Source organism: Xiphophorus couchianus, chromosome 13 (genome assembly GCF_001444195.1).
Source record: "Xiphophorus couchianus chromosome 13, X_couchianus-1.0, whole genome shotgun sequence".
NCBI classification, from domain to species: domain Eukaryota; kingdom Metazoa; phylum Chordata; class Actinopteri; order Cyprinodontiformes; family Poeciliidae; genus Xiphophorus; species Xiphophorus couchianus.
In genome coordinates this window covers 1,841,071-1,867,931 of record NC_040240.1, presented here as the reverse complement: position 1 = coordinate 1,867,931, position 26,861 = coordinate 1,841,071, and the positions used below count along the sequence as shown (strand labels likewise).

Sequence of the window (26,861 nt, the reverse complement as noted above, 5' to 3'; positions counted from 1 at the left end):
TATGACTTAATCTGCCCAGACTGATACATTCCTTTGAAATATTGTGTTCTACAATAACAAAAGCTATTAGTTTGCAACAATTACTTTTATATTGTATGTTAAAGTTTAAAGGCTCAGTAATATTTAAAATCAACATTTTTGAGCTTTACATCATATTCTAACGTTATTCCCTCATCAAAACTTGCCATGATTCTTTCATGCATGGTTGAGGGATCCTTTGATCCTATTGAGCTAGGTCCAACCAGCAAAAAGGCTTGTTGGACCTAGCTCCGCCTTCGAGGGGCAGCTCCTCCCTGGAGCTGCAGCTTCCAAGCTTCTGCCGCACAGAGCAGCCGTCTCAGCACAACAGAGTTCATGTTCTGTTCCGGCCATCACTAACCCAAAACAGAGTCTCAGGCATAATTTGAGGGTGGAGTTGAAAAGGCCTGTGTGAGACACGTGGCAAACAAACCCCTATGTTTGCCACATTCTGTCAGAGAGAATTTGCCTGCAGTCCAGTGTTAGGTAATCATAGGTTTACTTTGGCTGTGAACTTAAAAAACAAGCCAAGGCAATTTTTAACCAAGTAATAATTTAGAACAATATTAGTAAGCCAGTTATTTCCTGATTACCAGGAAAAAACATTCCCATAGTTTTCACTCTTGGCTATTGTTTATGAATACCTGCCCAATAAGGCTTAGATATTAAATAACAATAGATTAAAGATTAATTCCAATCTTAGTGTTCTCAAACAGCATAGCTCTCCACTTATGGAATAAACACAAACATATCTCCAAAATGTAAACGCTTATTAACAAAAATAATTCAACCTTCCAGTAAAAATATTTGAATCAACAAACTCACTAAGCCAGTAACACTCAACTAAGCTAAGTAAATAAATGAAAGAATAGTGAAAGCGAATAACCTACCAAAAAGAACATAAAAGTAAAATATACAAATAAAAAATAGAACAAATAACCAGTAACAATGACAGAATGATAGAATGTCACAGTTAGTATGGACTGTGAATATTGTTTTGTGAAGTTTGGAAATGAGACCAAATTAGTTTTCAGCCAATTAAGTTGCACCAATATGTTTTCGCCTGGTATGATGTCATATCTGCCGTCTCATACCTTGTAATATCTGGTCTCATGTGATTTGTTATGTATTACGTTGTTTCCTTTTTTTACATTTCTGATTTTAATTAGTTTTTCAGTCACTTGATGCACCCATGAGGCTGCTTTGTATTTCTTTAACAGACCAAACTCTAACATATTGATGCACTTTATTATTTTTTACTGATTTGGAGGGTTTGTGAAGTCTGAACAGCTTTGTTAAACTCTCTCACTGTGTTGCAGGGTGATCCCTTGGTGCAAAACGGGGAAAACAAACACACCCTGTCAGTAAGGAATCCATCTGGTTTAGAGCCAAACTCTGTGACTCATCCTGAGCCTCAGCCAGACTGGGTGTGTTCCCTCTAAAGGCTTATGCATCATTTCAATTCAAATTGTATAATAATACTACTAATAATAATAAAATCGAAACAGAATTGTTTTGGTAGCACTTTATTTGACAGAGTGTGCATAAGACTGACATGACACTGTCATAAACATGACATAACACCTGTCATGAACATGAAGGAGTCTTTATGAATGTTTATGGCTGTTGTCATGAAGTGTCATTCGGTAAATAATGACACTTTTTAATGCAAAGTTGGCACTTTTAATGGACTTTCAATGCAACTTTTAGAGCAAGTTGCATTGAAACACTTCATGACAACAGCCATAAACATTCATAAAGACTCCTTCATGTTCATGACAGGTGTTATGTCATGTTTATGACAGTGTAATGACAGTCTTATGCACGCCTCATCAAATAGTTACCATTTTTTTTATATGCAAACCCATGTAAAAAGCACATACAATTAGTGTGATCGGTGTGAGTGTCACATTCAATACAGTTTTATCTTACATTTCTGCCAAAGCTGCTTCGTCAACCAACATTACTGGTTCTTCCTCTTCCTCTCTGTCTGATGAAGTTTCACATGGTTTTGTTTTGTTTTGCTTGTGTTCCCAGTATTTTCTGCTTACATGGCCCTGGAGCCTCATTCCATAGCTACAGTATGCTGCAAAAAAAAAAAAGCTCTGACCTATGAGTTCCACGACCTCCATGAAGGTCGTGGAGCTCACTGGAGTCGTCAAGGTGTTCTCCGGTGCCTGGCAACAGATGCATTTGGAAATGATTGCAAAACTTAAAGGACTGTCAGACATCACCACAGGCTGCCTGGGGCTTTACGTTCTGAATCCAGCTACAGACCACTTGTGAGTCTGAACTAATTTTTTAAATATTTAAATGGACTGTTATCCATGTTGCTTGTGCACATCTTCTAGCACACTTTATCCTTCCACTTAACTTTCTGTTAAGCTGCTTGGACTCTGAACATCCAGTTTTCTTTAGCAATATCCTTTTGTGGCTTAAACAGTGACAGTCTACTAGACAACTGACAAAGTCAGTAAATATATATATATATATATATATCCCCATTGTTGTCAGCTATAACATTACTTTAGCTATGAGGAGGTCAGTAATGGCAGATTTCCCTCTCATAGGATGAATTGAATACATAGTAAGTTTTAGGGCAGGTCGGGTTTTATTTAGGAACCAACTTGTGTTGGTCAATCAGTGGAGTGAATGTGAACAAGTTAATGATGACAGGATGAAAGGTGTTCAGACAGAGTCAGGTACTCCAAGTTTTCTCTGGCTTTCTGTCCACAGACTGAGACAGTCACAGAGAGCCTGACTTGTCCACTGTGGGACACGAAGCGTGTCCGGTCTGACGGCAGAAGAGTGTTCCCAGATAGGCACTGTGGCTTAGCGTTGCACCGGGTTCTGGTTTGTTAGTTCAGCTTTTCCAGAAGTTCGGGTTCTGCGCCATCCTCCTCTGGAAGTTCTCATACCATTTAAGAATGCAGCTGGAGGGGATGAAGGTCTCCGAGGGGTTCGGCGTCATCTGCGCCTGGGACAGAGCGAACGAAGAGGCGAAGTTGTAGAGGCTGTCCAGCATTTTCTGGGTGAACTGCATGAACGTGTCCACAGTGGACACCGCGGCGCTGGACACTGGGATCTGCTGAGCCAGCTGGTCCAGAGCTTCAACTGACACCCCGACCTGAGCCACGGATGGCGACACGGAGGCCATCAGGCCGAAAGGGTGCGCCCCACCCTCCCCAGCCTTCAGACCGGAGATCTTGAAGATCGCGCTGGGCTTGTCGTTGGTGATGAAGCCGAGCAACTGCCACACAGGAGCGCCGCTGCCCGGGTCCGGGAAGGAGAAGTACACGGCTCCTCCCATTCCTGCGGGGAAAGGCACGGTCCCCAGCATGAACACTACCATGTGGTTCACATTCTCAAAATCCGCTAAATTAAAGACGAATTTATCAGAGGCGACCTGGACCGCGTCAGTCTGGACCAACCTACCGGCCACCAAACAGCCGAACATTTCTGCGGACAGCTGCCAACCCGGTTAGCTTAGCCTAGCCAGTTGCTACTGAATACAAACAGAACGCGAGAAACTTCTTCTTCTTCTTCCACACTCATCAGACAGAAGAGATAAGGCGCCGAAAAATTGCTGCCCCCTTCTGTCTAAATATACAAATTCCAATTAAAACTCCTTTCTGGGATGCAAAAATGATGAGCTATTTTTTCAAAAATAATTTCTATATTTCGCATAAAATTGCGACGACGTATTAGGCCCGCTGTAGATAGAAGAAGGAGGAGTACATTTCGATGAAAAACACTGAGATTAATCTGAGAGATTAAAGGAAATTTCAGAAAAGGAATTTTGAAAAGTTAAAATTTTGTTATGAGAAAAACCTCAGAAATTTTTAGATTAATATCAGAAATGTTCTAGAAAAGCTTAGAGATTTCTGAGTTTGAAATTTCCAAAAAAGTGCTAGAAAAAAACTCAGAGATTAATCTGAGTTTTGTGTAGAAAATTTCTATTTTTTTTCTAGTAAATTTCCGACATTTCAAACTCAGAAATCTGAGCTTTTTCTAGAAAATTTCTGATTTTTTTTTTTTTTTCTATAAATGTACTCTTTTTTTATAACTATAATGGTCCTAATACACCGCTGTAAAATGCAACTAAAAATAAACATATTCAACTTCTACGCACCACAAATCTGGAACAAACTTCCAGAAAACTGTAAAATTGCTGAAACACTGAGGTCCTTTAAACCTAGACTAAAAACCCACCTGTTTAGAGTTGCTTTTGAAGCATAATCAATTAAGAACTTAACAATGGCACTTGACTTAATGTAATGTTTTGATGGCACTTTGAAATGCCTTGTTGCTGAAATATGCTATACAAATAAAATTTGATTGATTGATTTTTAATGCATAAAAAATAAAGATGCAAACAGTGACATGTTAATGTTGAGTAATTATGATCAAATTTGCATAAACAACTCATATGTTACAGAAATCTAAGGTTTCACATTTATTAAGTCTATTTCTTTGAATGCAAAATCAATCTACTCAAGTAAAAGAAGACATATTGCTCAAAAGAAAAAGAGTACAGTTCAGTAAAACTACTCGTATAAGTAATTTCCCCCCCCAGAAAGTTACTCAAGTAAACGTAACCAGTACAATCCACCTTTTTTTTTTACTTTATTTTTATTTATTTTTAACAACACATGTTCATAGTTACATTCTTCTGTCCCTTACTGACATTTATCATCTGCATTATAACTTAGCAACAGGAGATGAGACAGTAGGTGTTCTTAACAAATGTAATAATGATTACAGAACAACAGAACGGAATCAACAGACAGATAACAGCAAAATAAAATAAATACAAAACATAGGATTAAATCCCCCCTGAGTTAAGGTGGTCCACACATTCTTAAGCACCATGGTATTTTAGACCGACCCAAGAGAAAACACAAGTGCAAAAGGGCAATCCTGTAATTGTGTCACTGAAATAATAACGGCATGAAGCTCCACCTTATATTAACAACTGTTTTTTGAAGCCTTTAGGAATATGTGATTTCTTCCATCAAATGAATGTCCCAAACTTTTTGTATCCATGTGTTATATGTAGGAGGTCCTGGCTTCAGTCATCTCATAGTTATGCATTTCAATGCTGCTGTGAGCAAGATTCTTAGAAGATATCTATCATCCTTCCTGTCCATTCCATCGGGTATTACTCCCAAAATTGCCACCAAGGGGGTTTTTGGAACATTTCTTCTGAAAATTACCTTGAGAGCTTCAAAAATGTCCTCCCAGAATACACTTAGTTTAGGACAAGCCCAAAAGATATGCGTATGATTTGCATTCTGCATCCCGCAGTTTCTCCAGCATGGACTGGGTTGTGTTGGGTCCATTTTACTGGTTATTGCTGGCGTTCTGAAAAACCGGACTATTACTTTCCATTTGAATTCTCTCCATATATTAGAATTTGTTGTTAATTGTGCTTCAGTACATATTTCTTCCTATGTGTCCCCTGCTATTGACTCCTGCAATTCAGTCTCCCATTTATGCTTTATGTTTGTGGAATCATTCACATTTATGGACAGAAACAGGTCATATATTTTACTAATTACTTTATCATTTCCCTTTCCCCTTTGTATGTCCATTAGGGAATTTTCTATAGGTGTAGATTCAAGAAGTTTAGTCCAATTGTTGTGTGTCGTCACAAAGGTTCTAAGTTGTAAGTATCTATAGAAGTCTGTCTTAGGGAGGCCAAATTCACTTTTTATCTGCTCAAAGGTTTTGAAATTTCCCTTATTAATTAATTGGTGGATATGAGATAGTCCATAATTAGACCAGCTTTTGAACTCAGAATCTAAATTGTTCGGTGTAAATGTCTTCATATATCCTATATTTGATAAAAGTGAAATCTATTTTGATAATTTAAAAGCCGATTATATTTTGTTCCAAACTTTGAGGGTGTTTTTTGTCCAGATTGTCATTTCCTTTCCAGGAGCATCTAAGAAAGGTAATGTTTGTAGTGGTATTGAGCACCTGCTTTCCTCTATTTCCAGCCAACGAGTATCTGCACTATTCTCTAGCCATATGAATAAGGGTTTAAGTTGTGCAGCCCAGTATTAATATTTGAAGTTTGGGAGTTTGAGGCCCCCCTTGGGTTTAGGTAACTGCAGGGTTTCCAATCTGATTCTAGGTCGCTTTTTTTGCCAAATGAATCCAGTTATCATTTGATCTAAAGTGTCAAAGGTAGATTTGGGAATCTCCACCGGTAACATCTGGAATAGATAGAAACGTTCATACGGATACTTTCAACACGACCTATCAGAGAGATAGGGAGTGTATCCCAATGCTCCAGGTCATTTTTAATGACTCGTAGAAGTTTGCTATAGTTTGCCTCATAGAGGTCACATAGAAGTGGAGGTATTTGAATACCCAGATATTTGATACCGTTCTTGGGCCACTTAAAGCCACTCTGTACTTTTATGAAGTCTGAAATTGTGCCATTTACATCCATAGCTTCCGTCTTTTCTATGTTGATTTTGTAGCCTGAGTAAAATCCATATTGAGAGATGAGCTCTTTCAGGTGGGGGATTGTTGATTTAGGTTCCGTCAAATACAATAATACATCATCAGCATATAATGAAATTTTGTGTACTTCCTTGTTAATTTCTATCCCTTTAATATTAGCATCATCTCTAATGATTTGGGTTAACAGTTCAACACTAATGGCGAACAGTAGGGGTGAGAGCGGGCACCCCTGTCTGCACCCCCGTTCTAATGAAAATCTAGCAGACCCAAAGCCATTAACTTTAACTGCTGCCTGTGGAGAGGAGTAAAGTGTTTGCACCCAGTCAACAAAATGTGGGCCAAATCCAAAACGTTTCAAAGTATGAATTAAGTATTTCCAGGACACTCTGTCAAACGCCTTTTGGGCATCTAAGGATATGATTACTGATTCAATCTTTCTTTTTGAACGCTTGTTAGGTTTAGTAAGCGCCTTAGATTATCAGCATAGTACCTGTCTACAATAAATCCTGTCTGATCAGGATGTATGATTTGGGTGTTGAATTTGTTAAGTCGTCTTGCTAGGATTGCTGAGTGTGCGTGAATCTGTATTCAACAGTGATATAGGTCTACAGGACTGGCAGTTTGTAGGATCCTTGCCCTCTTTGTGGATTACTACTATAGTGGCTTCTGTTCAAGATGGTGCCATATCTTGGCACTTATCACCATGGTGATATGCTTTTAATAGCAGGGGGAGCAGAAGATCTATAAAAGTTTTATAAAAGTCGTTTGTAAATCCATCTGGGCCTGGACTATTGTTGTTCTTAAGTGATTTAATTAGTACAATCCACATTTGAACATAGATAACAACAGTATCAGCAGTCTATTCTTGTTAACAAGCTTAAAGTGACTTCTTGGCATTAGCTAGTCATCATTTAGCTAACATTACCAGCATCTAAAAACATTACTTAATTCTCTTGGTTAGCTTGGGGGAAGAAAACGTCTTTGCCTTTGCTGGTTTACTGCCATGATTCTAACACATACCAGCGTGCCGCAAGTTTACTTCGCTGCCGCACAGGTAAAACACACCGGCGCGAGCATCTTAGCGCTCATGTTGAGTTTAAAGGCGGCTCGGAAAAACATGTTACGACATGTTAACAATGGATTAAGCAGTAGTAACGACTGAAAAAAGTGAGGGAGGCAGAGGCCCCCCAATGCCCGCCCATGCCGCAGGGCCTGCTTAAAAAGTGGATATTCTCATCAGAAACGAGCAACAGAAAAAAGATTATTGTATTAAAATACAAATCCAACTATTAAACTACAAATCCAACTATGTTTTGTCTTTTTGTGATCTAAAGCATATGGTTTAAATTTCGTCGTTTCGTGTTTTAAAATCAGCAGGAAACAGTTTACCTTCTGCGATAAAGGCATGAGATGGCTGCAGGGTGGCTGTCTCTAAGCGTCAATGTATTGTCCCACTCGGAAAAAAACGGCAAGCTTTCCATTTGCCAAAACATGCCACATCGATGCCCGTGTTAACAATATAACTTAAGATACAGTGGCCAAGGTAATAACTTTAGTATAATTGATTTGACATTTAAAAATCGGTATTTCCGAGCTCTGCCGTGGCACTGAACGCTGAAATGTGATATTTCCGAGCTCTACCGTGACACTGAACGCCACAGACTTAACTCGGCTCTTGCGTTCAGTCGGGTCAGCTAAGCGCACCCTGTCACTCTGTTTTGTGACCCGCTGGGTAGAGATGGGAGCTTCTTAATTTCACCCCTGACATCGGTGATTATAACGGATCCGAACGTCATTATCTGTGTGGAATAGGTTGATATTCACAAAGCTGGGTGTCGCTTCTTTTGACGAAGAAAAACTTCGCCCCGAAGCTGATAAGGAGCTTGGGCCCGTGTCGCTTATGGTGAGTGCCCGCTGCTGCGGTGCGGCCTCAGAGCTCTCCTGGAACTCGAGACCCGCGGCTTGTAAGTGGAATGTTAGGCCGTGGGGTGTTGCTGACCTATTTGAGTGGACAGTGATGACATAATTTAATGGCGAGAAACTCACATATGCTTACGTCTGTGTGTGACCAATAATTATCGTGATTGATGTTGGACAGGTGTAATATTGAAAGCCGTAATTGACATACCGTGATCCAAATTAGCAACGTTGTGCTACTCTGAATGCTAACCGGATAACACTGGCTAACATGTAACTGTACTGAAAGCTCTGGAGTTAGTTTACGAAATGTCTTTGGTAGCCCTGTTTATTTCAGTAATGTATCAAATGGGATTTGTTAATTAATTTATGTGTAACGCTAACGTTTGGATATGTCCTAAAAAATAATCAGGGTAATTATGCTCCGTTAGCTTTGTCAAATATGGCTGCGCCTCCCTGTTAAATGCGCATAAAGTGACTGTGTTCGTCTTTTTAACACTTGATGAGTTCAAAGTCACTCACGAAATCCTAGATGAAGCTACGTAATGTACACAAAAAGTATTTTTAGGTGAATTGGTTGTCAAACACTTAAGTTTCTCTGGCTTGATACTCACTACTCTCAGTAGCTGTGTGTCTTAGTGCTAGCAGTGTAGTGCTTCATTTGAGCAGAAATAACAATACAGTTGGGAAGATCACGCTGTCGGGTGACTGACAGCGTGATCTAATCTTTTTCAATTTACAGTGATGATAGCTAAAATCAACTTTCATCTTTGTATTCAGTTAGATAATTGATCTTATTTATATGGTAACTAAGCTAATATCAAGACAAATGTCTTCAGTTTTCTCTCCAGGTGCCCATGTGCAATGCAGTTAAGTTCAGCCACAATTGGATATATTTAATGATGGATTGCAGTAGATCACATAATACCAACTAGTAAACAGTTGTCTCCGTAAAGAAACCAGCAGATCGCATCAAGTCGTGGCTTAATGCAATCACAAGTAAGGACAGGAAGACTGGAGAGCAGCAGGTCAAAGCCTCCAGCAGAGTGAGGAGCCACCTGATTGGTGAAATACAGACATACACAGAGGGGCTGGGTTTGCCATTCTTTTGGTGAAAATAAACAATAGAGAGAAAGTATAGATTTAATAGCAATATCTACAGTGAGCACTCTAAGAGTCAGTGGAGTAGGCATAACAGACTGTGAAAAGTTTGATTAATTTGTCCTCTATGTGCAAATTAATCAGAACTACTGAGATGGTTCAGGAAAAGCAACGCAACTGCAACTATGAGCTTTGTTAAAAAGGAAAGTTTGAATCTTAGTCTCAGGGCTAGGCATAGGTTTAAAGAGGAGTGGCAAAAGCAAATGAGGTGGATTAGCAGAGCTTGACAACAACCGATGGTGTCATCTAGGACATGTGGAGTATTATATCTGCTGCCTGGACATTTAAGCTATGTTTGTGCATCATGGCAGTGATAAAATTGTTATACAGTTAACAGTCTTCAGTCAGAGGCCTCTTCACATTTATTGCAAGACTGATTGCTACCAGAGAAACGTCCAGAACTTAGCTGCATTGCACCACACTTGAAGATGCATAGATGATATGAGTTACGACATTTCATCGATATTTGGGATAAATAAAGCATTACTGAATTGAAAATTTAACAAGGTGTCTGACACACAACAAGCTAACGGAACAAAATGCTCTCATTTTCTGTTACGTTTAGAGTGGATGCTAATGAAGAGAAGCTAAAATCAGAGAAATGTGGTCTCAAGTTTTGTTTTGTTTTTTTTGTTTGTTTTTTTAATCAAACCTCCTGCTGTAACTTTGGATTTACTGATGTTGTTTTGGTGCTTTCAGTTTGCCTTGAAGCTGAACTCAGATCTCTGAATAATCACACTGTCAAGTTGAGCAAGCTCTAGTTGCAAATTAAAAACACACTCATTGTCACAAGCGAAGGGGAAGCACTCTGCAGCTTTTGCAACATGGTAGCCATATTGAAGTGGGACCTCTGGTTGTCCAGGGCCCTCTGACTTGGAACTTTCCAGATTTCCCATGCAAGGTGAGGTTCTGGTAGAGTTGACCAGCCTGGAACTAGGAAATTCTGACTGGGAATATTATTTGGCCAGTCACACAAATAAACATTTTTTAAATCCTCCTACCATTTCACATTGCCCAGTCAGCACATTTGATCACTAAAGCCATTGTTTATATACTCCCTAGTTACTGGTTCCTAGCTGGCTTCTCTTCCTGGCATGGCCTAATGTGTCCAATCACTGGAGAAACAAACTGTTGCATTCTACTTAGTCGATTTCTGCACTTTTTTGCTGGGGTTGTGAAGAAACACATAATATAAGCGGATAGTGTTGTTTAAAGTAAAAAGATGTTCTTTAAATTAGGGATGCATGGTATATTGGTATCAGTCCGATTAATAAAGAACTGGACAGATATTAACAACTCATGTGTGAGAAGGGAAAGGAAATGTAAACATCGATTCTCTACCCATATTTTCATATTGGTGCATTTCTTCTTTCAATTAATAAATTACAAATATGTTAGCATAAACATGCTTGAAATCTGAAGAAAAGCGTTTAAAAAAATTATGTTCACCAACCCTCTTAACTTCTTCCGGCTGTTTGCAGGGATCCTGTTCCATAAAGCTCATTTAGACAAAGGAAGCACCTAAACACACATGTTCCAGTCTCCTTCCATTCAGTTGATTGAATGAGTAACAAGCAGCCTCACATCTGAGAGCTGTGATTGGGCACTGAGCCGGACAGGGCAGCCAACAGGGGAGTCAGGTGAGACCTTCGATTTGTTTTTTTTAAATATATTTATTTTTTATTTTATCTGGAAGATAATGGTTGAAGAAACTAACATCAAAATGAATTTGATTTCTCGAAAACATCTATTTCTAGTTTAAGGACACTTCTATGGCTAAAAAAAAGAACTCCATTCATTTAGAGTTCTGCATTAAGACATTTTGATGATTTCTGTTTTAAAGACAAACATTATACCACCACAAAAATGACCCGACCTACTTTTTCATATGGAGGAGATTGTGTATTGCTTTTTCTTCAGGCTAGCCATCATGGCGGATGTGGACCCAGACACCTTGCTGGAGTGGCTGCAGATGGGTCAGGGCGATGAGCGGGACATGCAGCTCATCGCCCTGGAACAGCTGTGCATGCTGCTGCTGATGTCGGACAACGTGGACCGCTGCTTCGAGACGTAAGGCCTCGTCGTCAAAACCCAGACATTTGCATTCCACCCGCTGTGTGCGAGCTGGTGGCTCAGAGCGTCCCCTCTGCCTCTCCGTCTACCAGATGTCCTCCTCGGACGTTCCTACCAGCACTCTGTAAGATCTTCCTGGACGAGAGCGCGCCAGACAACGTGCTGGAGGTGACGGCCCGCGCCATCACCTACTACCTGGACGTGTCGGCAGAGTGTACCCGAAGGATCGTGGGCGTGGACGGAGCCATCAAGGCTCTATGTAACCGCCTGGTGGTGGTCGAACTCAACAACAGGACCAGCAGAGACCTGGCGGAGCAGTGTGTGAAGGTAGAACGCCACAGAGATGCTTTTTAGTAGGGCTGGGCGACAATAGACGTGATCAATATCAGTCTGATAGAATATTCAATATATAGAATATTTACTGAACTCTGACCCAAAACTGAACAGCATTCTGGGAGACATGGACAGAGAAAAGGTTTTAGCTGCTTAACTTCTTATGGCTAGCTAAGCAAGGCTGGTGGCATCAACTAACTTACTCATTCTTTGGTTACCTAGCAACAACGTGTTGGGTACATTGCGTTGCCTTATTTTTAGGCAGTTTCACAACTGTCTAAAATTAAAAACCAACGATGTGGAGAGAAAACTTGATATGCCTCCAGTGTGGCAGTATTTCAGATATTTGAAATGAAAAATGAATCATTATTTATCGATATCGACTGATATGAAACACTTACACTGTAATAAGTTTTTCAGCCTACTTTTAAGATTAGCGATTAGCTAGTGTACTGGAGTGATGAATTTTGAGGACATGTTTTCAAAAGTGACTGTTTGTTCAATAGTCAGACTACACTTCAACATTTCTTGTCAAAGTGCACCCCAGTTGTAGTCAGTAAGATTTCATCTGGGGAAGCGAGTCTACTCAGAATGCACATCCTTAAAAAGTTTTAAGTTCACATATTTAAAATTTGGGTCTTAAAATGTCTTGCATGAAAAAAAAGCCCAGTACATTTCACAAGCAGAGTTTCAACCTCTATGTTTAACCCACATGGTGCAAAAATGCAATTAAAACATTTCTGGAAACCTTTACAGAGATGCAGAAGTGCAGCAAAAACTTTAATGCCACCTAGATCTGTTCCACTAAGGTTACATCAAACACTAGTCGGTTAATACAAGTTCCATTTTACAACAGGACCAGCATAGTGCTAATGGGTGTTTTAAGCCTGAGGAAGCGGTGCCCTCCTCTGTGGATTGTATCCCACTCTGGGTGGAATCATGGAAAACATTTAAGTTAAAAAATGCCTAAGTGAGGGTTTCCATTCTTCAGTTGTGAGAAGTCAGCTGTGAGTTGTTTCCTGACAAACTGTTTGACGTCCATGTCTTTGAACCCATGTGCCTGTGTGCAGGTGTTGGAGTTGATCTGTACCAGAGAGTCTGGCGCTGTCTTTGAGGCCGGCGGTCTGAACTGTGTTCTCAGCTTCATCAGAGACAGCGGTCACCTGGTCCACAAGGACACCCTCCACTCCGCCATGGCCGTGGTGTCCCGCCTGTGCAGCAAGATGGAGCCTCAAGACTCCTCTCTGGAGACTTGCGTTGAGTCCTTATCCAGCCTCCTCAAACACGAGGACCACCAGGTCACTTCACGGCAGGCGGTTGCTAATGAAACCTCTAGGCAAGGTTTTGGGTGGTATAATCTTGAACTTGGTGTTTCCTGCAGGTTTCAGATGGCGCTCTGCGCTGCTTCGCCTCGCTGGCGGATCGGTTCACTCGAAGAGGAGTGGACCCGGCTCCTTTAGCTAAACACGGCTTGACAGAGGAGCTGCTGTCCCGTATGGCGGCCGCAGGTGGCACCGTGTCGGGCTCTTCCTCATCCTGTAAACCGGGTCGGCCTTCCACAGGCGCGACCCCCTCCGCCGCCGACTCCAAACTTAGCAACCAGGTGTCGACCATTGTCAGCCTGCTGTCCACACTGTGTAGAGGCTCTCCGCTGGTCACACATGTAGGTCCACACCATTTCTCTCATGCTTGTATAGAGGAGGAGAACAAGTTTGTGTGTGTGCATGCTAATCTCCAACCCGTGTTCAGGACTTGCTGCGGTCGGCTCTGCCTGACTCAATGGAGTCTGCACTGGGAGGAGATGAGAGGTGTGTGCTCGATACCATGCGGCTGGTGGATCTCCTGCTGGTGCTCCTGTTTGAGGGACGGAAGGCGTTGCCAAAGTCCACAGCAGGATCAGCGGGCCGGATACCTGGACTGCGACGTCTGGACAGCTCTGGAGAGCGATCCCACCGACAGCTCATCGACTGTATCCGCAGCAAGGACACCGACGCTCTGATCGATGCCATCGATACGGGAGGTGAGCCTGCTCTCATGTTGCATAAACTGTTCATTATCCAGGTTGGTTACCAGGCTACTAACCACTAACATTCTGGCATTAAAGGTGCACTATTTAACTGTTGTAAAAATGTTTTTTTCCCGTATTTGTTAAACCTGCCACTATGTTGTTACAGTATAACATGAGACAACTAATCTGTGAAAAGACTGAGCTCCTCCACCTCCTGCTAGTGCTTCTACTGCCATCTGCAGAGATACACCTCTTAGTCAGAAATAACCAATCAGAGCCAGGAGGAGGGCCTCAGCAGTGTCAATCAAGTTTGTAGACGCACTGCCATTCTGCTGTAGTTGTGGAAATAGTGGAGAAGCAACTTAACTGAGGGATAAACTGTTACAGGAAAACAGTTTATCCCTCATCTTTGATGGTCATGCTAACTAGCCTTAGCGTTCCTGGCAGGCTCTGTTGTGGTGAACCAGCGCAAAACAGATCAAGGGGGAGGGAACGAGCAGCAGGTACACGAGGTTGATTGACAGCACTAAAGCCCTCCTCCTGTCTGATTGGTTGTGTCTGGCTGAGTGTATTTCTACAGATGGCAGTAGGACCACAGGGAGAAGGCAGAGGAGCTTGTTTTATTTTTTTAAAAATATTTTCTATTTTTCTTAAATGTGCAAAATGTGTTTCTTATGTACAGTTTTGGTATAATTAGTGGTCTGTTTTCTTTCAGCAAATGGCCTTTTTTAGAGCTTTTCTTTAAATAATTGAACTAGATTAGTTGACAGTTATTTCAACAATTGACTAAATATAGAAATGTCAGAGAATATAGAAGTGTAAAGCCTACAAAAAAGGGCTTTACCTTTTTTTTTTTTAAAGACCCGTGAACTTGGTTCTGCAGCCAAGTTTGACCAGTTATAATGAAATGATGTGCTCTCTCTCAGCTTTTGAGGTCAACTTCATGGACGATGTTGGACAGACGTTGCTCAACTGGGCTTCAGCTTTCGGCACACAGGAAATGGTAAAGAAACACAAATACAAGCTAAGGGTTTCCATCAGACCTGGTTTTTGCAAACATGCTGAGCAGCTCTGTGCTTGTCGTTCCAGGTGGAGTTTTTATGTGAGAGGGGTGCAGACGTCAACAGAGGTCAAAGGTCATCCTCGTTACACTATGCTGCGTGCTTCGGACGGCCACAGGTAGCCAAGGTAAACGGAGTCACAGTGAAAAGAAACCATGTCAGTGACACTGTAGCGTTTAGGTTTGTCGGCATGATCCTGTGGGTTTGTTTCATGTCAGACTTTGCTGCGTCACGGAGCCAACCCTGACCTGAGGGATGAGGATGGAAAGACTCCCCTGGACAAAGCCAGAGAGAGGGGACATAGTGAAGTGGTGGCTATACTGCAGTCACCTGGTAAGTTCAACCCATAAACCAGCTTCTAGATGAAATATCGATAGCTGTGCTCAGCAGCAGCGTCTGCTTCTTCACCTTTAAAGGGACAGTGTTACGTACAATTGACCCTTCTGAGATGTTCATAATGCTACAATGTAATTTCCTCATCAAAAACATACCTGGAGTGTTGCCTTGATTCTTTCATGGATGTTTGAGAAATCCTTCAATCTCCATGGCAACCATTCAGCTGTGCAAAACACCTGGGTGGACCTAGCTCCGCCTTTGAGGTGCAGCTCCTCCTCAAAGCTGCAGTTTCCAAGTTTCTGCCTCACTGAGCAGTTGCTAATGGTAATTAGCAGCTCTGCTGAGCTACTTCTCAGAGCATCACTGGTAAAGCATTGTTAAAGGATTAATAGAGGAGCAATGTTGTGACCACTTCCTGAAGGCGAAGTTTCTTAAAGAGACAGAGACTCAATTTAAAATCTGTTTTCTTTTAAGTCATATTTGATATATACGACATTTTTATAACGACTCGAGATAACACAAAGATTTCATTGTGCTGTAAAATGGCACAATGTGCCTGGAAACTACAAAATACTGCCCCTTGAAAAACTATAATATGTGTATGATTGAAGTAGATAATTTTCTGAGAAATATAATCCAGATTGGGACGTGTTAGCTGACTCTTAGATGTTTCTCTTCCAGGGGATTGGATGTGTCCGATGAACAAGGCTGATGACAAGAGGAAGAAGGATGCAAGTAAGGAGGAAGAGGAGAGCACTGAACCCAAAGGAGACCCAGAAATGGCTCCCTACTACCTTAAGAGACTTCTGCCTGTTTTTGCACAAACCTTTCAGCAAACCATGCTGCCTTCTATTAGGTAAACTCATCCACACTTCCACTGTCCATCCACTGATTCTTGTAACCTTAAGTTAAAAAACTAAACATAATTCTGGTAGTTGTTGCTGACCATGCAAAATTAAAGTAAACCTCAACTTGCATCAGAACGAAAGTGGCTTGTAACTGTATTTTTCACAATCAAACTCATGTGAAAGAGCTTCCATCTGGTCAAAATAAATAAAATTATATATATATATATATATATATATATAATTTTTTTTGTGGTTTTAGGAAAGCAAGTCTGGCTCTGATCCGAAAGATGGTTCACTACAGCAGTGAAGTTCTGCTGAGGGAGGTGTGTGAGAGCGAGACGGGACACAACCTGCCCACAGTCCTGGTGGAGATCACTGCCACTGTCCTTGACCAGGAGGTAAGCTACAGGAGAGCAGGGATTACAGGGGATCAGCCCTCTTAAACAGCAGACACTCACCTTAAGCTGCTGAACTCAGGCTGCAAAAAACAGAGCAGCAAATGAATAAAATATCAACTTTCTGTCTGATAAATCTGATTGTTTCTCTGAATGATGCACAGACCAAACAAAGTTAATCTAAGCTGTAGAGCTGCTCCATTATTTATAAATATTTATATCATCCATTTATTATGGAACAGTAATCTATGTATCCCACATGAAGCATGGTGCACTATATTGACCATAAGCAATGTAGTGTCCTTTAACCAACTAGAATGGAAATTAATGTTAATGTATTACAAGCCTTTTTCTGAGAAGGAACTCTAAGCTGCAGACTGTTAAAGTGGCTTTTAGTAGTTGTCTTTGTGAGTTAAATTCCTAATATTCTTATGCCATCTAATGCTACATATTGATTATTAATGAGGTCAGTGTTTAGGCTAACATTCCCTGGGATTTCTCTTCACTCATGGAAGTCTTGTGGCTTTGATTTTTTTTTCATACATATTTTAAAAATCCTTGACTCTTGAAAAATGAGCACTTAGTATTGCAAACAAACACCCAGTCAAGATTTGATGTAACCAGGAATTAAAGCAATAAATGTGTTTACATATTAAGACGCATTAAAAAAAACGGCCAAGAAGACTGCAGTCTGTTCATCTGTTAGGAAGTTTATATTTGATGGGTTCACTTATTTCACTGTCCCTTAATATTAATTGGACATTGTCTGATATCGACACATGTATTTATGCTTGATAAAATGGGAGAACAGGTTGGGGTTTTTTCTATACCTTTATGTAAAATATGTAGCGTGCATAACTCCCAGACTTGTGAAATGCAATCTCATTAGATGCTCATGTAATGTTCCTGAACTGACCTGTTTGGTGTTTGTCAGGACGACGACGACGGCCACCTCCTGGCTCTGCAGATCATCAGGGATCTTGTGGATAAAGGTGGAGATGTTTTTCTCGACCAACTTGCTCGACTGGGGGTCATCAACAAGGTGTCAACTCTGGCTGGACCTGCATCTGATGATGAGAATGAAGACGAAGCGAAGCCTGAGAAGGTAGACCCAGAAACCAATGCTGCCATCCAGTTAAAACATCACTCCCACCCCCTTTGTTTATTTTTGAAATAATTGCTCCTTGACTGCTTTGCAAATGTCAATGTCTTGAGATCTGGTTAATAATATGTCAGCTGGTGGGTTTCCTGCAGGAAACCTGCTAATCCCGGTGGCAGGGGCACTAGTACGTTGTTTTTTTGTGTGTTAAAACCTATTTCTTTTTTTCTGAAATTGGTGTGTTTCCAAGCAAATTTATTTTCGAAACAGCAAATTGCACAATTATATGGTCTGTAGAAACGCAGCTGTTACTGGTGTATCAAAAACCTCTTTAAAATAAACAAAACGCTTAGCCTGGTGGGGGGCAAGCAAAGCCTGGAGGCCTGCCAGGCTTACGATATACTGGGGGAAGCCCTGTACACGTTTCGAATTAGTAAACTGTATGGGATTTCCCTGCAGGAGGACGAGGTTCAGGAAGACGCTAAGGAAGTCCAGCAGGGGAAGCCGTACCACTGGAGGGACTGGTCAATCATTCGAGGCAGAGACTGTCTCTACATATGGTCGGATGCTGCTGCCCTGGAGCTCTCTAATGGTTCCAATGGCTGGTTCCGATTCATCTTGGACGGGAAACTTGCCACCATGTACTCTAGTGGGAGTCCAGAGGGGGGTTCTGACAGCTCAGGTACGTTGGATCTGCTTTTATGCCACTCAGCAGCTCAATTTGTGCTTTTTGTAATCGCTCTCCTCCCTCATCCTGCAGAGTCTCGTAGCGAGTTCCTGGAGAAGCTGCAGCGGGCGAGGAGCCAGGTGAAACCCGTAACAGCCAGCCAGCCCATCCTGTCCGTCGTCGGCCCCACCAAGTTGACAGTAGGGAACTGGTCCCTGACCTGCCTCAAAGATGGAGAGATCGCCATCCATAACTCTGATGGACAGCAGGCCACCATTCTGAAGGAGGACCTACCGGGCTTCGTGTTTGAGTCCAACAGAGGAACCAAACACTCATTCACTGCAGAGACGTCACTGGGTGGGTCTTTGTCTGCGATTCAAAATGTCAACAAATCTCAATGTTCAGAAGTAGCAGCTTTATTGATGACAAAATCTCCCAACCCCGCCCCGAACTCTCAACAAATTGATCCAAACAATTTGAATGTAAAGCAGCTCACCATTGAGTCTGGTAACTCCACATCTAGTTAGCTTCCAGTTCGCTTCAGTCATGCACAGCCATTACTTTTCTATTAGCGCCCCCAGGTGGCTGGATGAATGAACTGGTTGGTGAAGTCAACATGTTGGTGAAAACAACATGTCAGCAGTTGTTTTCTTCATGTGGCGCCCCCTCCAAAGAGGTCTGGCGCCCCCCAGAGGGTGCACGCCCCTCACTGTGAGAAGCCCTGCTATAGCTGAATGTTGTTGCATTGTGTGCAGGCTCAGAGTTTGTTACTGGCTGGACGGGAAAGCGGGGCAGGAAGCTCAAGTCCAAACTGGAGAAGACAAAGCAGAAGGTGAAGAGCATGGCCAGGGAGCTGTACGACGACCACTTCAAAGCTGTGGAGAGCATGCCCAGAGGGGTGGTGGTCACTCTGAGGAACATCGCCACGCAGCTGGAGTCGGCGTGGGAGCTGCACATTAACAGACAGGTAGACGAACTCTGCAACACACCTGTTGCCCACAGAGCACATCGCAGACATAAAGAGTGATCTGTGTGTGATGTTTGCTGTTGTAGTGTCTTGAAGGGGAGAACACGTGGAGGGACTTGATGAAAACTGCTTTAGAGAACCTGATTGTGGTCCTGAAGGATGAAAACACCATTTCTCCATATGAAATGTGTAGCAGTGGCCTCGTCCAGGCTCTGTTCACTGTCCTCAGTAATGTGAGTATTTAATGAAAGCAGCGACTTTCACTCTAAAAACTGACACATGCTAACAGGACTGCTTCTGGTTAGCTGAAGGCTACAAGTTCTAAAGAGATGGAAGCTACACCAGGAGGGCATGGGGAGTAAACTCTAAATCAATTTCAAATCTCTTTTTCAAGGTTTGAAACGCCTGTTAGCATAGGCTTCTGTTGCCTTTGATTACTCATAAAAGACACTCGAAATTCTTTTTTTGGATCAAAAACAGCCCGTTGAAAAAATATGGTACAACTGAACTGCAGCTCAATCAGGTACAGGGAAGAGGAAACGGTAGACGTCCGCGCTATAATTTAACAGATAATTTAATTTCTGTTAAATTATCAATTTTGATTAATTACAGACCCTGCAATTAACTCCATTAAAAATTTGAACCACCCTGCCCCCTTGCTTCACTATCACATGACCAAATTTCTCCCCCTCCTGAAACAACAAGGGCAACAAGTTGTAAATATCAGTGATTAATATCGGCCAGGTTATACCAATGGGAATGTCCAAAAAGTAAAAAAATGACTAATAGCGGCCAATGTAAATGTTAACACATGCGTCGCTAGTTTTCTGCTTAAAGTTCAGTAGCTGTGTATTCTTCAGGAAGCACCGTGACTTGAAGCTGTTTTCTGTTTGGATTCCTGCAGAGTGCAGAACCGGACATGAAACATGATTGTAAGCCTTTAATGGAGAGAATCAATGTGTTTAAGGCGGCTTTCAGCGAGAACGAGGATAACGAAAGGTAAGTGGATTAAAACTTTTGATTACTTTTTATTTCTAATGTGGTTGGAGAGCCCCATGTTGGTTTGTGTTTTAGAAAGGCAAAGCTTCTGATGAATTACCATATTTTTCGGTCTATAAGCCTCTACTTTGTTCCCACACTTTGAACCATGCGGCTTATAGCCCAGTGCGGCTTTTCTGTTCAGCTTATAGTATGGTGCGCTCTATAGTCCAGAAAATACGGTATACTGCTTAAGTGGAGTGGACTTTGCAACATACACATGGACATGGAAATATGAACAATGATCCTGATTGATATTGGGTCAGGAAATTTATTTCTAATAAGGCTAACTAATATATTCAATATAATATTAATGGCATGTACTTCTCATATTATCTGGTAATAAATCCCAGCTTTGTGTGTGTGTGTGTTCAGCCGACCAGCTGTTGCCTTAATCAGAAAGCTGATAGCTGTGCTGGAGTCCATTGAGCGTCTACCTCTGTACCTGTATGAATCTCCAGGGTCCTCTTACAACCTGCAGGTGAGTTGGTGCTTGTTGTTGTCATGACGCCCTGTTGTTTTCCACAGCTGCTCAGAATGTGATTTATGTGTCAGATCTTGACGAGGCGGTTGAGGTTCCGTCTGGAACGCGCGCCGGGTGAGACGGCTCTGATCGACCGCACGGGTCGCATGCTGAAGATGGAGCCGCTCGCCACCGTGGAGTCTCTGGAGCAATACCTCCTAAAGATGGTGAAGCCTCAAGCAACATGCTACATCACCGAGCCAATCAGAGCTGGTGATGGCTAACCTCCCACCGGCCTTTTGTTCTGCCTTCATGGTCCAGGTGGCGAAGCAGTGGTACGACTTTGAGCGCTCCTCATTCGTCTTCGTCAGGAAGCTGAGGGAAGGCCAGACCTTCACTTTCAGACATCAGCATGACTTTGATGAGAATGGCATCATCTACTGGGTCGGAACCAACGCAAAGTAAGAGCAGACAGTGCTAAAAGTGGTTTGTCCTGGCTTTTGTGCAAAAAAACTGCCTCCCATCTTCCTAGGAAAGACATTGAATTTGAGTGTATCCATAAAAACATTGAACAGCTTCTTGCAGCTATCAGTTACTGTGTAGCCTTCTGTCTTTTTAGGCTGCAGTACTCTCAGGTTCCATGGTTAGGGTGTGATCAATTACTGGGTCATCTGAAAAGTATGGAATTTCAAAATAAAAATCTATGCACACCGATATTGCCACCACAATATCAATGTATGCCATATCAAAGCTGCAAAGAAATGCTTAGATGCAATATTTTGCTGACTATAATATTTCAGACATCTTAAATACCTTCATTTAGTCAGGAAGTCTCACTGGTGTCAGAAATCTAGTGTACAGCAAAGAGCTGGCAAATGATCACGTGTGTCGCCCTGTCGCTCTGCTTCCAGGAAGCCGTTAAGAAATGTTAAGGAAATAAATAAGCCTTACCTAAGGTGAAACACTGAGTCAATCAAGAACGAATGAAAATGCATTTTGATTATTATTTTATTAAGAGATTAAGCAAAGAATATAGCAGTGACTCCCCTGGCTAGTCCAAGGAAGTGAAGAAAAGATGAATGAAGTTAAAAACGATGAAGGTACATCGCTTTTAATATCCACCAACCCTCTTACAGAGATGGGAGTAAAAGGGAGTATCCCACCAGTTTCAGTTTACTTCACAACTCTGGTATTTGCACCTGCAGACTGTGACCCTGGATGGTTCTAATCCAGGGTGGGGCAAATCCATTTCAGAAATACCCGTTATTATGCGTTTCCAGCGAGCTGCCTCCAAAGTGAAGGGTCCTTTATGGATACAACTGATTGATAGAAATAAAACAAAGTTTTGACATAGCAGAAACGAAGGCATTACTTGTTGATGGAGGTGAACCGATTGCAGTTTTCTTGCTAATCACTGATCTTTAAAGAAGTCTGGCATGGTGATTTTGGTTTTGGACAAGAGGGGGGGGGGTCTGAAAAGTCACTAAATATCTCAGCAAAGTCACTAAGTTGGCAACAATGGGGTGACTGTTAACTGTGAACTGAAAGTACTGTATTTCACTGAGTAGTTCACTCAGCAGAACTTTCTAAATAAAAACCGACTGTTGTCTGTGGATGGTTAATGATGGCTGACCAACTGAATCATTGTGAATGCTGTGCTTTTTGCACTATCGGGAATTTAAACAGTTTCAACTTTTAGATGTGTCCTTGAAACTGTCTCACCAGCTTGCAGTCCAGCTCTACAGTAGCTCTGCTAATGAGCTAATATTGGAGCCAGCTGTGCTGAAGCAGGAGACCAGGAATGCACTTTGAGACCACCGATTTAAAATGAAACGCTGAGTCATGGTTCCTTAAAATACACTGCCTGGGCAAAAAAAAAAGTCGCCACCTGGATTTAACTAAACAAATAGGAACAAGCCTCCTATTGGATAAGTACTGCATAGGCGATTATCTTTCAGCTGGCAACAAGTTATTTAACCCCAGCTGATGCAATGAGTAACTCCTCATTCCTTAACAACCATGGCAAAAGACACATCCTGTGGTCGTGGAAAAGACGTTAGTCTGTTTAAGAAGGGTCAAACCACTGGCATGCATCAAGCAGAGAAAACATCTAAGGAGATTGCAGAAACTACTAGAATTGGGTTAAGAACTGTCCAACGCATCATTAAAAACTGAAAGGATGGTGAGGAACCATCGTCTTCCAGGAAGAAATGTGGTCGGAAAAAAATCCCGAATGATCGTGATTGGCGATTACTTAAACGTTTGGTCAAATCAAATCGAAGAAAACAACAGCAGAACTCAGGAGTATGTTTAATTGTGAACGCAAAAGCATTTCCACACGCACAATGCAAAGGGAACTCAAGGGGTTGGGATTGAACAGCTGTGTAGCTGTAAGAAAACCTCTAATCAGTAAGGCTAACCAGAAAAAAAGGCTTCAATTTGCTAGGGAGCATAAAGATTGGACTGTGGAGGAATGGAAGAGGGTCATGTGGTCTGATGAGTCCAGATTTACCCTGTTCCAGAGTGATGGGCGCATCAGGGTAAGAAGAGAGGCAGGTGAAGTGATGCACCCATCATGCCTAGTGCCTACTGTACAAGCCTTGTGGGGGCAGTGCTATGATCTGGGGTTGCTGCAGTTGGTCAGGTCTAGGTTCAGCAACATTGTGTGCCCAAAGAATGAGGTCAGCTGACTACCTGAATATACTGAATGACCAGGTTATTCCATCAATGGATTTTGTCTTCCAAAATGGAACGGGCATATTCCAAGATGACAATGCCAGGATTCATCGGGCTCACATTGTGAAAGAGTGGTTCAGGGAGCATGAGACATCTTTTTCACACATGGATTGGCCACCACAGAGTCCAGACCTTAACCTTGGTGAGCATGCTAGATGTTAGACGGGACATTAAGCTTACGATCGCCAATCTTTTCCCGTCAGGACGGCGTATGAATGGGTGAACCCTGCCGCTTACGGCCTGGTAGTGGTGACGTCCTCAGAGGGCCGTAACCTTCCTTACGGCCGGCTGGAGGACATCCTGAGTCGGGACAGCTCTGCTCTCAACTGCCACACTAACGACGACAAGAACGCCTGGTTTGCTATTGACCTGGGCCTGTGGGTCATTCCATCGGCGTACACTCTGAGGCACGCCAGGTAAGGAACCCCCTACAGCCTGCAGCCAGGCTCTGCAGCCAAACACATTGATACAAATATAGAAATACAGAATTTCTGTATGAAAGGTGCATTGTTTCCTAAAAAACAAAGTCATTATTTTAAACAGGTTTGTGTTTTCCTTCTTCCCTCAGGGGTTATGGGCGCTCGGCGCTGCGAAACTGGGTCTTTCAGGTCTCAAAAGATGGTCAGAACTGGTCCACTTTATACACACACATAGACGACGGCAGCCTCAACGAACCAGGGTACGCCCTTCCCTTAAACTCCTCCGTTTGCAGTCAGAAGGCAGCCGCGCCTCTTGGTGAATACTAACGCTAGTCTGTGTCTCCACAGGTCAACGGCCACCTGGCCTCTGGACCCGTCCAAAGACGAGAAGCAGGGTTGGAGGCACATAAGGATCAAACAAATGGGGAAGAATGCCAGTGGTCAGACACACTACTTGTCTCTGTCTGGGCTGGAGCTGTATGGCACAGTCACAGCGATCTGTGAGGACCAGCTAGGTGAGCCCCTCTGCTGAAGCTCAGAGTAGCAGCAGTTTATTTTTGAGTTCGTATACTCCAGTTAACAATTAATTACTAAATTAGTGGACGATAATTTCAATAATCAGTTTATAATTTATTACGATAAATCTGATTAATCGTTCCCTGTACTCACCTTATTAGTTTAAAACTTCCAGCAACAGTTTATTGGGGAGAGGCTGGGTGTTTATTACTGCGGCCTTGCTGTTAAAGGAAAAGCAACAAGTTGGGCAATATGTTTGTACTGATTTTCTTTGAATAATTCATTTTTCAAGTAGTTATTATACAAACACATTGTAACATGACGTCACTCGCACCAGATGTTTTAGCTATCAAGTTATCAACATAACATGCTAAATATTAAATGTATATGTGGTTTACAAAAGAAAAAGGGACGCAGTGTTTTTTTGCTACTAATTATCAACACTACAACTAGATAACAAGGTCCAAGGGTATCAAGTTTCAGAGCCATAGCTGCTGGATGGACGTCTTCTTGCCCTCCAGCGTTGTGCTCATGCGCGAAATTTTGGGATGTAAACAATAACATGCTATGCTCCTATAGAGGTACCAAATATTTGGACTGCAGTCCCGACTCGTTTCTCCAATCATCAATGCTTCAGTTAGATGCTGTAAGACGGCCCACACTATGATGCTCCTCCTTGTAAACTCCACTTACTGAGAAACAAGGCAAATTATAGTCATGACAAAAGTGGGCCCTGCTTTATACCAGAGTTAGCATTAGCATGTAGCATTACTCTAAATACTGTAGCTATTGGCTCCATTTACAACATTTTTTTTTTACCTAAGTGTTTCCTCTAAGCAGTGTGTCCCTCTGTCCTTGTCCCAATGCAGGTAAAGCTGTGAAGGAGGCAGAGGCAAACCTCCGTCGCCAGCGCAGAATTTTCCGCTCTCAGGTAATGAAGTACATCGTCCCAGGAGCGCGGGTCGTTCGTGGTATCGACTGGAAGTGGCGGGAGCAGGATGGAAATCCGCCAGGAGAGGGCACTGTCACGGGAGAGGCTCACAATGGTGAGTTGGTGTCCTTTTGACCGAAAGCTAGCTGACATGCTCTCATTTCCAAGCCCTCTGTCTAGACCGCCATTTTTTGTCTGAAAGGTTGTTGAGGAGTGACGATGTGCCATCAGTCGTATCTGTTCCTGAGGAGTGAATGTGGGCAGATGTTTATCTCAGTAAACACATGAACTTGTTTCCTTTCCTGTACTGGTTTCCTTCCAGCTTTCTCCTCAAACATCCTGTTTCCAGTCTACCTCCAGACTGGTTTATTCCTCTTTAATCAACCAGCTGGAGAGAAATCATTCTGAAAACATTTTCTCCTCATTCCCTACTTGCATTTACCTTCAACAAGTCTGATGTCAGAGATTGGCTTGTCTTTTATTTTCTCTGCTATTGCCTAATGTTGACAGATATTCACTAGTCTCTCTCTCTTTTTTAATTTTTTTTACAGTTATTAGAAGTTAGGGTGGAGCAGGATCCTTTGTTTTCTCAGGTCAGCAGAAACAGCAGCAGTCTGCAATCATTTCCCAAAGTGTTGCATAGAGAATTTGTTACTTCTGAGACTCTTACTGTATTTAGGAACAGATGGATTGATTTTAAAGTCAACTAGATCTTAGAACAGCTCAGAACACATTTGGCCACATTGTAAGACATGAAACTGGTACTATTGTTGTTGTTACTGCAGAACCTCTGATCTCAACATATACTGGGATGATGAGAACTTCACTTGCCTCTGTGTGCTCTTCCATTTGTTCCACATCTCATATTTTTACTACCATAAATGGGATCATTACTGTTTGATTGTATTTTCTCTCTTTTTACTGTAATGATTTATTGTATAGTTTTCCCCTGCTTTTATTTTCTGTTTTTTTGTACCTGTCACATTGTTTTCTAGTCACTCCACTAGTGATAGAAGCCTTCTTTTATAATCCGCAACAAAATGTTTTTTCAGGGCAGACTATTTCTACTCCCATACAACAGAAATGAAACACTTTCAGAATAAAAACAAAACTGCTTTAGAGATACTTTTTGTCTCAGAGTAGAAAATATATTAAAGTAGGATGTAATAGAGCTAACTATTATTTTAGAAATACATTTTTCTGACAATTAGATAAAAAATTGGCACGTTGTGCAGATTTTTCATTGGAGCACTAAAGGCTTTTTTATACAGTGTTACAAATATATAAAAAGATGGAAACACTAATTTTCTTTTTAAATAAGTAAGTAAACATGTAATTGCCTAACATGTAATATCTGTATTCCTTTTGTGAGCATTTGATTATTTTAGCAAAGGATTCATA

General features: G+C 41.9%; 2 protein-coding genes across 5 annotated transcripts in view; one reads left to right on the top strand and one right to left on the bottom strand.

The window, feature by feature from the left end:
* Window positions 1–2,606: 2,606 nt before the first annotated feature.
* Window positions 2,607–3,777, bottom strand: hikeshi (heat shock protein nuclear import factor hikeshi). Its single transcript, XM_028035176.1, has one exon. It carries the CDS (start codon window positions 3,473–3,475, stop codon window positions 2,882–2,884), a length of 594 nt encoding a protein of 197 aa, XP_027890977.1. The 5' UTR covers window positions 3,476–3,777; the 3' UTR covers window positions 2,607–2,881.
* A 4,371-nt stretch (window positions 3,778–8,148) lies between these two features.
* hectd1 (HECT domain containing 1) overlaps window positions 8,149–26,861 on the top strand; it is a 30,674-nt gene continuing 11,961 nt past the window's right edge. For 2 of the 4 annotated variants that reach the window (XM_028035744.1, XM_028035742.1), the window contains exons 1-25: window positions 8,150–8,395; window positions 11,052–11,210; window positions 11,491–11,640; window positions 11,736–11,970; window positions 13,047–13,274; window positions 13,358–13,639; window positions 13,726–13,996; window positions 14,911–14,987; window positions 15,074–15,172; window positions 15,264–15,378; window positions 16,063–16,237; window positions 16,489–16,627; window positions 17,559–17,729; window positions 18,183–18,405; window positions 18,484–18,747; window positions 19,146–19,357; window positions 19,444–19,590; window positions 20,262–20,356; window positions 20,771–20,876; window positions 20,951–21,085; window positions 21,180–21,319; window positions 23,798–24,010; window positions 24,163–24,273; window positions 24,362–24,528; window positions 25,399–25,575. In XM_028035744.1, coding sequence (XP_027891545.1) covers window positions 11,501–11,640; window positions 11,736–11,970; window positions 13,047–13,274; window positions 13,358–13,639; window positions 13,726–13,996; window positions 14,911–14,987; window positions 15,074–15,172; window positions 15,264–15,378; window positions 16,063–16,237; window positions 16,489–16,627; window positions 17,559–17,729; window positions 18,183–18,405; window positions 18,484–18,747; window positions 19,146–19,357; window positions 19,444–19,590; window positions 20,262–20,356; window positions 20,771–20,876; window positions 20,951–21,085; window positions 21,180–21,319; window positions 23,798–24,010; window positions 24,163–24,273; window positions 24,362–24,528; window positions 25,399–25,575 — 3,922 coding nt within the window. In that variant the 5' untranslated portion in view covers window positions 8,150–8,395; window positions 11,052–11,210; window positions 11,491–11,500. Of the gene's footprint in view, window positions 8,396–8,437; window positions 8,457–11,051; window positions 11,211–11,490; window positions 11,641–11,735; window positions 11,971–13,046; window positions 13,275–13,357; window positions 13,640–13,725; window positions 13,997–14,910; window positions 14,988–15,073; window positions 15,173–15,263; window positions 15,379–16,062; window positions 16,238–16,488; window positions 16,628–17,558; window positions 17,730–18,182; window positions 18,406–18,483; window positions 18,748–19,145; window positions 19,358–19,443; window positions 19,591–20,261; window positions 20,357–20,770; window positions 20,877–20,950; window positions 21,086–21,179; window positions 21,320–23,797; window positions 24,011–24,162; window positions 24,274–24,361; window positions 24,529–25,398; window positions 25,576–26,861 lie in introns of those variants that run through there. The other 2 variants (XM_028035745.1, XM_028035743.1) reach the window with 2 other exon arrangements.

Excerpts from the sequence above, each read along its gene's own strand:
- hikeshi (XM_028035176.1), bottom strand. The coding sequence starts at position 3,475 with ATGTTCGGCTGTTTGGTGGCCGGTAGGTTGGTCCAGACTGACGCGGTC.